A 15,000-nucleotide genomic window follows, 5' to 3' on the forward strand; every position below is an offset into this window, starting at 1 on the left:
CACCGGGTCAAACTCGTTGCGCAAAATATTATTTCTATTAGCGCATGTTTAGAATTTCCGCCGGGTCAAACTCGTCACGTCACGAGTGACACTTCACCTGTCATCATTTTCAAAATGGAGGAGGCTGATTTCAATCATTTGAAATCGCATAAAGGGAAGAAGATTAAGAGCTATTCAGTAGGATTTAAGGTCCAAGCTATTGAATGTGCTAAAAAGAAAAGTAAGCAGCTATGTTTTAATAATATACCGTAGCTGCGTGTGTCAAATATGAGTCATTAATTGGTGGTAGAGGGCGCTAGTGATCCTTTTTGCGACTACTCGGCTGCAGAAGAAGTGACAACAAGCAGCAAGAGTGAGCAGCGATCCTTTATTTTTTCCTCTCGCTTGCACTTTTAACATGGAGGATTACATATCTAAAATAAAAGAGTTTTATAAACTGGACTTTCAATCAAAGCACGAGGCTCCATCGAGACAGAGAGACTTTTAAAACTGAAGAAAGATAAGGAAGACTTCTATAAACAAGTTATCGATGCTTTTGATCAGAAGGAGCTGCACATGGACTTCATTTATAAGTAAAGGTAAGACCATAATAAAAAATAAAAAAATTATAAAATGTGCTTTTCATGATGGTATCCTTACATCACACTCAAATGTATAAGCGCATGCCTTTGGTAAGTGTCGGAGTGAGAAGACGTTTTAAATTAATTAGAGCCCCGGTGGCAATTCAAGGAAATACGGTAGCAGTATTTTTATAAAGTATTTTTATTTGTAATCACCCTGACCTAAGCCTTAAAAATAATCTTAGTGATTAAAACATGCTTTAATATTATTTGACAGGGTTTATCCTGTTAAACTGCAAGTAGGTTATTCTTGAATACCATTAAAATCTGGATTAAAATTACTAATTCAGTGTTAATATCTGACTTCCCTTCTGTACTGCGGGGGGGAAGTTAAGACCCCGAGGTTAAAAAGGTGGAGAACTCCTGTTTGAGGAAATGCTAGCATACATGTAACACATACATCCTCAAAATTGTATAAAACCTAAAACCAGTGAAGTTGACATGTTGTGTAATTTGTAAATAAAAACAGAATACAATGATTTGCAAATCCTTTTCAACTTATATTTAATTGAATAGACTTGCAAAGGCAAGATACTTAATGTTCCAAATGAGAAACTTAATTTTAATCATGCTTGGATGACAACATATGTTGTTCCAAAAGCTGTATGGACCTTTCAGCATTAATGGTGCCTTCACAGATGTGTAAGTTACCCATGCCTTGGGCACTAATACACCCCCATACCATCACACATGTGTAAGTTACCCATGCCTTGTTCACTAATACACCCCCATACCATCACACATGTGTAAGTTACCCATGTCTTGTTCACTAATACACCCCCATACCATCACACATGTGTAAGTTACCCATGTCTTGGGCACTAATACACCCCCATACCATCACACATGTGTAAGTTACCCATGTCTTGTTCACTAATGCACCCCCATACCATCACACATGTGTAAGTTACCCATGTCTTGTTCACTAATACACCCCCATACCATCACACATGTGTAAGTTACCCATGTCTTGTTCACTAATACACCCCCATACCATCACACATGTGTAAGTTACCCATGTCTTGTTCACTAATACACCCCCATACCATCACACATGTGTAAGTTACCCATGCCTTGGGCACTAATACACCCCCATACCATCACACATGTGTAAGTTACCCATGTCTTGTTCACTAATACACCCCCATACCATCACACATGTGTAAGTTACCCATGCCTTGGGCACTAATACACCCCCATACCATCACACATGTGTAAGTTACCCATGTCTTGTTCACTAATACACCCCCATACCATCACACATGTGTAAGTTACCCATGCCTTGGGCACTAATACACCCCCATACCATCACACATGTGTAAGTTACCCATGTCTTGTTCACTAATACACCCCCATACCATCACACATGTGTAAGTTACCCATGTCTTGTTCACTAATACACCCCCATACCATCACACATGTGTAAGTTACCCATGTCTTGTTCACTAATACACCCCCATACCATCACACATGTGTAAGTTACCCATGTCTTGGACACTAATACACCCCCATACCATCACACATGTGTAAGTTACCCATGTCTTGGACACTAATACACCCCCATACCATCACACATGTGTAAGTTACCCATGTCTTGTTCACTAATACACCCCCATACCATCACACATGTGTAAGTTACCCATGTCTTGTTCACTAATACACCCCCATACCATCACACATGTGTAAGTTACCCATGTCTTGGACACTAATACACCCCCATACCATCACACATGTGTAAGTTACCCATGTCTTGTTCACTAATACACCCCCATACCATCACACATGTGTAAGTTACCCATGCCTTGGGCACTAATACACCCCCATACCATCACACATGTGTAAGTTACCCATGTCTTGTTCACTAATACACCCCCATACCATCACACATGTGTAAGTTACCCATGTCTTGTTCACTAATACACCCCCATACCATCACACATGTGTAAGTTACCCATGTCTTGGACACTAATACACCCCCATACCATCACACATGTGTAAGTTACCCATGTCTTGTTCACTAATACACCCCCATACCATCACACATGTGTAAGTTACCCATGTCTTGGACACTAATACACCCCCATACCATCACACATGTGTAAGTTACCCATGTCTTGTTCACTAATACACCCCCATACCATCACACATGTGTAAGTTACCCATGCCTTGGGCACTAATACACCCCCATACCATCACACATGTGTAAGTTACCCATGTCTTGTTCACTAATACACCCCCATACCATCACACATGTGTAAGTTACCCATGTCTTGTTCACTAATACACCCCCATACCATCACACATGTGTAAGTTACCCATGTCTTGGACACTAATACACCCCCATACCATCACACATGTGTAAGTTACCCATGTCTTGTTCACTAATACACCCCCATACCATCACACATGTGTAAGTTACCCATGTCTTGTTCACTAATACACCCCCATACCATCACACATGTGTAAGTTACCCATGCCTTGGGCACTAATACACCCCCATACCATCACACATGTGTAAGTTACCCATGTCTTGTTCACTAATACACCCCCATACCATCACACATGTGTAAGTTACCCATGTCTTGTTCACTAATACACCCCCATACCATCACACATGTGTAAGTTACCCATGTCTTGTTCACTAATACACCCCCATACCATCACACATGTGTAAGTTACCCATGTCTTGTTCACTAATACACCCCCATACCATCACACATGTGTAAGTTACCCATGTCTTGTTCACTAATACACCCCCATACCATCACACATGTGTAAGTTACCCATGTCTTGTTCACTAATACACCCCCATACCATCACACATGTGTAAGTTACCCATGTCTTGTTCACTAATACACCCCCATACCATCACACATGTGTAAGTTACCCATGTCTTGTTCACTAATACACCCCCATACCATCACACATGTGTAAGTTACCCATGTCTTGGACACTAATACACCCCCATACCATCACACATGTGTAAGTTACCCATGTCTTGTTCACTAATACACCCCCATACCATCACACATGTGTAAGTTACCCATGTCTTGTTCACTAATACACCCCCATACCATCACACATGTGTAAGTTACCCATGCCTTGGGCACTAATACACCCCCATACCATCACACATGTGTAAGTTACCCATGCCTTGTTCACTAATACACCCCCATACCATCACACATGTGTAAGTTACCCATGTCTTGTTCACTAATACACCCCCATACCATCACACATGTGTAAGTTACCCATGTCTTGTTCACTAATACACCCCCATACCATCACACATGTGTAAGTTACCCATGTCTTGTTCACTAATACACCCCCATACCATCACACATGTGTAAGTTACCCATGTCTTGTTCACTAATACACCCCCATACCATCACACATGTGTAAGTTACCCATGTCTTGTTCACTAATACACCCCCATACCATCACACATGTGTAAGTTACCCATGTCTTGGACACTAATACACCCCCATACCATCACACATGTGTAAGTTACCCATGTCTTGTTCACTAATACACCCCCATACCATCACACATGTGTAAGTTACCCATGCCTTGGGCACTAATACACCCCCATACCATCACACATGTGTAAGTTACCCATGTCTTGTTCACTAATACACCCCCATACCATCACACATGTGTAAGTTACCCATGTCTTGGACACTAATACACCCCCATACCATCACACATGTGTAAGTTACCCATGTCTTGTTCACTAATACACCCCCATACCATCACACATGTGTAAGTTACCCATGTCTTGGACACTAATACACCCCCATACCATCACACATGTGTAAGTTACCCATGTCTTGTTCACTAATACACCCCCATACCATCACACATGTGTAAGTTACCCATGCCTTGGGCACTAATACACCCCCATACCATCACACATGTGTAAGTTACCCATGTCTTGTTCACTAATACACCCCCATACCATCACACATGTGTAAGTTACCCATGTCTTGTTCACTAATACACCCCCATACCATCACACATGTGTAAGTTACCCATGTCTTGGACACTAATACACCCCCATACCATCACACATGTGTAAGTTACCCATGTCTTGTTCACTAATACACCCCCATACCATCACACATGTGTAAGTTACCCATGCCTTGGGCACTAATACACCCCCATACCATCACACATGTGTAAGTTACCCATGTCTTGTTCACTAATACACCCCCATACCATCACACATGTGTAAGTTACCCATGTCTTGTTCACTAATACACCCCCATACCATCACACATGTGTAAGTTACCCATGTCTTGGACACTAATACACCCCCATACCATCACACATGTGTAAGTTACCCATGTCTTGTTCACTAATACACCCCCATACCATCACACATGTGTAAGTTACCCATGCCTTGGGCACTAATACACCCCCATACCATCACACATGTGTAAGTTACCCATGTCTTGTTCACTAATACACCCCCATACCATCACACATGTGTAAGTTACCCATGTCTTGTTCACTAATACACCACCATACCATCACACATGTGTAAGTTACCCATGTCTTGTTCACTAATACACCCCCATACCATCACACATGTGTAAGTTACCCATGTCTTGGACACTAATACACCCCCATACCATCACACATGTGTAAGTTACCCATGTCTTGTTCACTAATACACCCCCATACCATCACACATGTGTAAGTTACCCATGTCTTGTTCACTAATACACCCCCATACCATCACACATGTGTAAGTTACCCATGTCTTGGACACTAATACACCCCCATACCATCACACATGTGTAAGTTACCCATGTCTTGTTCACTAATACACCCCCATACCATCACACATGTGTAAGTTACCCATGCCTTGGGCACTAATACACCCCCATACCATCACACATGTGTAAGTTACCCATGTCTTGTTCACTAATACACCCCCATACCATCACACATGTGTAAGTTACCCATGTCTTGTTCACTAATACACCCCCATACCATCACACATGTGTAAGTTACCCATGTCTTGGACACTAATACACCCCCATACCATCACACATGTGTAAGTTACCCATGTCTTGTTCACTAATACACCCCCATACCATCACACATGTGTAAGTTACCCATGTCTTGTTCACTAATACACCCCCATACCATCACACATGTGTAAGTTACCCATGTCTTGTTCACTAATACACCCCCATACCATCACACATGTGTAAGTTACCCATGTCTTGTTCACTAATACACCCCCAAACCATCACACATGTGTAAGTTACCCATGTCTTGGACACTAATACACCCCCATACCATCACACATGTGTAAGTTACCCATGTCTTGTTCACTAATACACCCCCATACCATCACACATGTGTAAGTTACCCATGTCTTGTTCACTAATACACCCCCATACCATCACACATGTGTAAGTTACCCATGCCTTGGGCACTAATACACCCCCATACCATCACACATGTGTAAGTTACCCATGTCTTGTTCACTAATACACCCCCATACCATCACACATGTGTAAGTTACCCATGCCTTGGGCACTAATACACCCCCATACCATCACACATGTGTAAGTTACCCATGTCTTGTTCACTAATACACCCCCATACCATCACACATGTGTAAGTTACCCATGTCTTGGACACTAATACACCCCCATACCATCACACATGTGTAAGTTACCCATGTCTTGTTCACTAATACACCCCCATACCATCACACATGTGTAAGTTACCCATGTCTTGGACACTAATACACCCCCATACCATCACACATGTGTAAGTTACCCATGTCTTGTTCACTAATACACCCCCATACCATCACACATGTGTAAGTTACCCATGCCTTGGGCACTAATACACCCCCATACCATCACACATGTGTAAGTTACCCATGTCTTGTTCACTAATACACCCCCATACCATCACACATGTGTAAGTTACCCATGTCTTGTTCACTAATACACCCCCATACCATCACACATGTGTAAGTTACCCATGTCTTGGACACTAATACACCCCCATACCATCACACATGTGTAAGTTACCCATGTCTTGTTCACTAATACACCCCATACCATCACACATGTGTAAGTTACCCATGTCTTGTTCACTAATACACCCCCATACCATCACACATGTGTAAGTTACCCATGCCTTGGGCACTAATACACCCCCATACCATCACACATGTGTAAGTTACCCATGTCTTGTTCACTAATACACCCCCCATACCATCACACATGTGTAAGTTACCCATGTCTTGTTCACTAATACACCCCCATACCATCACACATGTGTAAGTTACCCATGTCTTGTTCACTAATACACCCCCATACCATCACACATGTGTAAGTTACCCATGTCTTGTTCACTAATACACCCCCATACCATCACACATGTGTAAGTTACCCATGTCTTGTTCACTAATACACCCCCATACCATCACACATGTGTAAGTTACCCATGTCTTGTTCACTAATACACCCCCATACCATCACACATGTGTAAGTTACCCATGTCTTGGACACTAATACACCCCCATACCATCACACATGTGTAAGTTACCCATGTCTTGTTCACTAATACACCCCCATACCATCACACATGTGTAAGTTACCCATGTCTTGTTCACTAATACACCCCCATACCATCACACATGTGTAAGTTACCCATGCCTTGGGCACTAATACACCCCCATACCATCACACATGTGTAAGTTACCCATGTCTTGTTCACTAATACACCCCCATACCATCACACATGTGTAAGTTACCCATGTCTTGTTCACTAATACACCCCCATACCATCACACATGTGTAAGTTACCCATGTCTTGTTCACTAATACACCCCCATACCATCACACATGTGTAAGTTACCCATGTCTTGGACACTAATACACCCCCATACCATCACACATGTGTAAGTTACCCATGTCTTGTTCACTAATACACCCCCATACCATCACACATGTGTAAGTTACCCATGTCTTGTTCACTAATACACCCCCATACCATCACACATGTGTAAGTTACCCATGTCTTGGACACTAATACACCCCCATACCATCACACATGTGTAAGTTACCCATGTCTTGTTCACTAATACACCCCCATACCATCACACATGTGTAAGTTACCCATGCCTTGGGCACTAATACACCCCCATACCATCACACATGTGTAAGTTACCCATGTCTTGTTCACTAATACACCCCCATACCATCACACATGTGTAAGTTACCCATGTCTTGTTCACTAATACACCCCCATACCATCACACATGTGTAAGTTACCCATGTCTTGGACACTAATACACCCCCATACCATCACACATGTGTAAGTTACCCATGTCTTGTTCACTAATACACCCCCATACCATCACACATGTGTAAGTTACCCATGTCTTGGACACTAATACACCCCCATACCATCACACATGTGTAAGTTACCCATGTCTTGTTCACTAATACACCCCCATACCATCACACATGTGTAAGTTACCCATGCTTGGGCACTAATACACCCCCATACCATCACACATGTGTAAGTTGCCCATGTCTTGTTCACTAATACACCCCCATACCATCACACATGTGTAAGTTACCCATGTCTTGTTCACTAATACACCCCCATACCATCACACATGTGTAAGTTACCCATGTCTTGGACACTAATACACCCCCATACCATCACACATGTGTAAGTTACCCATGTCTTGTTCACTAATACACCCCCATACCATCACACATGTGTAAGTTACCCATGTCTTGTTCACTAATACACCCCCATACCATCACACATGTGTAAGTTACCCATGCCTTGGGCACTAATACACCCCCATACCATCACACATGTGTAAGTTACCCATGTCTTGTTCACTAATACACCCCCATACCATCACACATGTGTAAGTTACCCATGTCTTGGACACTAATACACCCCCATACCATCACACATGTGTAAGTTACCCATGTCTTGTTCACTAATACACCCCCATACCATCACACATGTGTAAGTTACCCATGTCTTGTTCACTAATACACCCCCATACCATCACACATGTGTAAGTTACCCATGCCTTGGGCACTAATACACCCCCATACCATCACACATGTGTAAGTTACCCATGTCTTGTTCACTAATACACCCCCATACCATCACACATGTGTAAGTTACCCATGTCTTGTTCACTAATACACCCCCATACCATCACACATGTGTAAGTTACCCATGTCTTGTTCACTAATACACCCCCATACCATCACACATGTGTAAGTTACCCATGTCTTGTTCACTAATACACCCCCATACCATCACACATGTGTAAGTTACCCATGTCTTGTTCACTAATACACCCCCATACCATCACACATGTGTAAGTTACCCATGCTTGGGCACTAATACACCCCCATACCATCACACATGTGTAAGTTACCCATGTCTTGTTCACTAATACACCCCCATACCATCACACATGTGTAAGTTACCCATGTCTTGTTCACTAATACACCCCCATACCATCACACATGTGTAAGTTACCCATGTCTTGTTCACTAATACACCCCCATACCATCACACATGTGTAAGTTACCCATGTCTTGGACACTAATACACCCCCCATACCATCACACATGTGTAAGTTACCCATGTCTTGTTCACTAATACACCCCCATACCATCACACATGTGTAAGTTACCCATGTCTTGTTCACTAATACACCCCCATACCATCACACATGTGTAAGTTACCCATGTCTTGGACACTAATACACCCCCATACCATCACACATGTGTAAGTTACCCATGTCTTGTTCACTAATACACCCCCATACCATCACACATGTGTAAGTTACCCATGCCTTGGGCACTAATACACCCCCATACCATCACACATGTGTAAGTTACCCATGTCTTGTTCACTAATACACCCCCATACCATCACACATGTGTAAGTTACCCATGTCTTGTTCACTAATACACCCCCATACCATCACACATGTGTAAGTTACCCATGTCTTGGTCACTAATACACCCCCATACCATCACACATGTGTAAGTTACCCATGTCTTGTTCACTAATACACCCCCATACCATCACACATGTGTAAGTTACCCATGCCTTGGGCACTAATACACCCCCATACCATCACACATGTGTAAGTTACCCATGTCTTGTTCACTAATACACCCCCATACCATCACACATGTGTAAGTTACCCATGTCTTGTTCACTAATACACCCCCATACCATCACACATGTAAGTTACCCATGTCCTTGGACACTAATACACCCCCATACCATCACACATGTGTAAGTTACCCATGTCTTGTTCACTAATACACCCCCATACCATCACACATGTGTAAGTTACCCATGTCTTGTTCACTAATACACCCCCATACCATCACACATGTGTAAGTTACCCATGTCTTGGTCACTAATACACCCCCATACCATCACACATGTGTAAGTTACCCATGTCTTGTTCACTAATACACCCCCATACCATCACACATGTGTAAGTTACCCATGTCTTGTTCAGTGTAAGTTACCCATGTCTTGTTCACTAATACACCCCCATACCATCACACATGTGTAAGTTACCCATGTCTTGTTCACTAATACACCCCCATACCATCACACATGTGTAAGTTACCCATGTCTTGTTCACTAATACACCCCCATACCATCACACATGTGTAAGTTACCCATGTCTTGTTCACTAATACACCCCCATACCATCACACATGTGTAAGTTACCCATGTCTTGTTCACTAATACACCCCCATACCATCACACATGTGTAAGTTACCCATGTCTTGTTCACTAATACACCCCCATACCATCACACATGTGTAAGTTACCCATGTCTTGTTCACTAATACACCCCCATACCATCACACATGTGTAAGTTACCCATGTCTTGGACACTAATACACCCCCATACCATCACACATGTGTAAGTTACCCATGTCTTGTTCACTAATACACCCCCATACCATCACACATGTGTAAGTTACCCATGTCTTGGACACTAATACACCCCCATACCATCACACATGTGTAAGTTACCCATGTCTTGTTCACTAATACACCCCCATACCATCACACATGTGTAAGTTACCCATGCCTTGGGCACTAATACACCCCCATACCATCACACATGTGTAAGTTACCCATGTCTTGTTCACTAATACACCCCCATACCATCACACATGTGTAAGTTACCCATGTCTTGTTCACTAATACACCCCCATACCATCACACATGTGTAAGTTACCCATGTCTTGGACACTAATACACCCCCATACCATCACACATGTGTAAGTTACCCATGTCTTGTTCACTAATACACCCCCATACCATCACACATGTGTAAGTTACCCATGTCTTGTTCACTAATACACCCCCATACCATCACACATGTGTAAGTTACCCATGCCTTGGGCACTAATACACCCCCATACCATCACACATGTGTAAGTTACCCATGTCTTGTTCACTAATACACCCCCATACCATCACACATGTGTAAGTTACCCATGTCTTGTTCACTAATACACCCCCATACCATCACACATGTGTAAGTTACCCATGTCTTGTTCACTAATACACCCCCATACCATCACACATATGTAAGTTACCCATGCCTTGGGCACTAATACACCCCCATACCATCACACATGTGTAAGTTACCCATGTCTTGTTCACTAATACACCCCCATACCATCACACATGTGTAAGTTACCCATGTCTTGTTCACTAATACACCCCCATACCATCACACATGTGTAAGTTACCCATGTCTTGGACACTAATACACCCCCATACCATCACACATGTGTAAGTTACCCATGTCTTGTTCACTAATACACCCCCATACCATCACACATGTGTAAGTTACCCATGCCTTGGGCACTAATACACCCCCATACCATCACACATGTGTAAGTTACCCATGTCTTGTTCACTAATACACCCCCATACCATCACACATGTGTAAGTTACCCATGTCTTGTTCACTAATACACCCCCATACCATCACACATGTGTAAGTTACCCATGTCTTGGACACTAATACACCCCCATACCATCACACATGTGTAAGTTACCCATGTCTTGTTCACTAATACACCCCCATACCATCACACATGTGTAAGTTACCCATGCCTTGGGCACTAATACACCCCCATACCATCACACATGTGTAAGTTACCCATGTCTTGTTCACTAATACACCCCCATACCATCACACATGTGTAAGTTACCCATGTCTTGTTCACTAATACACCCCCATACCATCACACATGTGTAAGTTACCCATGTCTTGTTCACTAATACACCCCCATACCATCACACATGTGTAAGTTACCCATGCCTTGGGCACTAATACACCCCCATACCATCACACATGTGTAAGTTACCCATGTCTTGTTCACTAATACACCCCCATACCATCACACATGTGTAAGTTACCCATGCCTTGTTCACTAATACACCCCCATACCATCACACATGTGTAAGTTACCCATGCCTTGGGCACTAATACACCCCCATACCATCACACATGTGTAAGTTACCCATGTCTTGGGCACTAATACACCCCCATACCATCACACATGTGTAAGTTACCCATGCCTTGTTAACTAATACACCCCCATACCATCACACATGTGTAAGTTACCCATGCCTTGGGCACTAATACACCCCCATACCATCACACATGTGTAAGCTAGTCATGTCTTGTTCACTAATACACCCCCATACCATCACACATGTGTAAGTTACCCATGTCTTGGGCACTAATACACCCCCACACCATCACACATGTGTAAGTTACCCATGCCTTGGGCACTAATACAACCCCATACCATCACAGATGTGTAAGTTACCCATGTCTTGGGCACTAATACACCCCCATACCATCACACATGTGTAAGTTACCCATGTCTTGTTCACTAATACACCCCCATACCATCACACATGTGTAAGTTACCCATGTCTTGTTCACTAATACACCCCCATACCATCACACATGTGTAAGTTACCCATGTCTTGTTCACCAATACACCCCCATACCATCACACATGTGTAAGTTACCCATGTCTTGTTCACTAATACACCCCCATACCATCACACATGTGTAAGTTACCCATGTCTTGTTCACTAATACACCCCCATACCATCACACATGTGTAAGTTACCCATGCCTTGGGCACTAATACACCCCCATACCATCACAGATGTGTAAGTTACCCATGCCTTGGGCACTAATACACCCCCATACCATCACACATGTGTAAGTTACCCATGCCTTGGGCACTAATACACCCCCATACCATCACACATGTGTAAGTTACCCATGCCTTGGGCACTAATACACCCCCATACCATCACACATGCTGGCTTTTACACTTTGCGCCTATAACAATCCAGATGGTTATTTTCCTCTTTGTTCCGGAGGACACCACGTCCACAGTTTCCCAATATAATTTGAAATGTGGACTCGTCAGACCACAGAACACTTTTCCACTTAGCATCAGTCCATCTTAGATGAGCTCGGGCCCATTGAAGCCAGCGGCGTTTCTGGATGTTGTTGATAAATGGCTTTCGCTTTGCATAGTAGAGTTTTAACTTGCACTTACAGATGTAGTGACCAACTGTAGTTACTGACAGTGGTTTTCTGAAGTGTTCCTGAGCCCATGTGGTGATATCCTATACACATTGATGTTGCTTTTTAATGTAGTACCGCTTGAGGGATCCAAGGTCATGGTCATTCAATGTTAACGTGCAGAGATTTCTCCAGATTTTCTGAACCTTTTGATAATATCACAGACCATAGATGGTAAAATCCCTAAATTCTTTGCAATAGCTGGTTGAGAAATGTTGTTCTTAAACTCTTTGACAATTTGCTCACGCATTTGTTTACAAAGTGCTGACCCTCACCCCATCCTTGTTGGTGAATGACTGAACTTTTCATGGAAGCTGCTTTTATAGCCAATCATGGCACCCACCTGTTCCCAATTAGCCTGCACACCTGTGGGATGTTCCAAATAAGTGTTTGATGAGCATTCCTCAACTTTCCCAGTCTTTTTTGCTACTCGTGCCAGCTTTTTTGAAACATGTTGCAGGCATCAAATTCCAAATGAGCTAATATTTACAAAAAAACAACAAAGTTTTCCAGTTTTTGAATTTTAAATATCTTGTCTTTGCAGTTGAAAAGGATTTGCAAATCATTGTATTCTGTTTATATTTACATCTAACACAACATGCCAACTTTACTGGTTTGGTAAGGTTTGTACATTATTGTAATCTTTTTTTTTTTTTTTTTTTTTTTGCCTTGACACAGGATATGGGGCTAATATTTTCAAAAAACATCAAAGGAACGTTAAATATCTTGTCTTTGCAGCCTATTCAATGGAATATAGCTTGAAAATAATTTGCAAATATTTCAGTTTTTATTTAAACAAGGTGCCAACTTCACTGATTTTGGCCTTTGTACATTATTTACTTTTTTTTTGACTAATATTTGCAGAAAACATCCAAGTTTCCAGTTGGAACGTTAAATATCTTGTCTTTGCAGCCTCTTCAATTGAAAATAGCCTGAAAAGCATTTGCAAATACTATGTTTTTATTTACACAATGTTCCAACTTCACTGATTTGGGGCTTTTTAAATTACTTTTTTATTTTTTTTGCCTAGACACAGGACATGGGACGTTAAATATCTTGTCTTTGCAGCATATTCAATTGAATATAGCGTGAAAAGGATTTGCAAATAATTGTATTCTGTTTTTATTAACAATTTTACACAACATGCCAACTTCACTGGTGTTGGGTTCTGTATAATCATTAAAAAGATAATCCTTGACTTTTGGACAATCAATTGACTTTTGACCATGTTGGCCATGTTTTTTTTAATCAAATTAATCAGAAAATGGTTTTCCGCATTGCTCAAGAGCACATAGGCAGCGACTATCAACCGGCACCATCAACCGTCAACTTTCCCGTCCCCGAAACTTGAGCGTTAGACACATTCTCAGACCTGTAGTGGAGGGTGACTCCAGTGGCGGACTCCTCCTGGCAGAAGAAGGTGGGGGGCTGCACTTTGGGGTAGCTGAAACGCAGATACTCGTGGAGGTTGTCAAGGCCGTTCACAAAGTCGCGGACATGACGGCCGAGCACCTGGCGGCGGGAAAGGAAAGAAAAGAAACCAGACCAACTATCCATCCATTGACTTTGGCCACACGGATACTGCAGGGCGAGATGCGGCCGGACTTTGGGCAAAAAGGGAGGTTACACTCCAGTCCAGGTGTGTCCAAAGTGCGGCCCGGGGGACATTTTAAAAATACAATTGAAAAAAATTAA

The 15,000-nt window shown here is 42.4% G+C and overlaps 1 protein-coding gene across 1 annotated transcript in view; it reads right to left on the reverse strand.

Moving 5' to 3' along the window:
- The window catches only part of LOC133553655 (soluble guanylate cyclase 88E-like), a 62,806-nt gene that overhangs the window by 44,665 nt on the left and 3,141 nt on the right, over positions 1-15,000 (reverse strand). The window contains exon 4 of the mRNA XM_061902116.1: positions 14,678-14,817. Within this exon, the coding sequence (XP_061758100.1) occupies positions 14,678-14,817 (140 nt within the window). The remainder of the gene's footprint in view (positions 1-14,677; positions 14,818-15,000) is intronic.

This window comes from Nerophis ophidion, linkage group LG05 (assembly GCF_033978795.1).
Source record: "Nerophis ophidion isolate RoL-2023_Sa linkage group LG05, RoL_Noph_v1.0, whole genome shotgun sequence".
NCBI classification, from domain to species: Eukaryota; Metazoa; Chordata; class Actinopteri; order Syngnathiformes; family Syngnathidae; genus Nerophis; species Nerophis ophidion.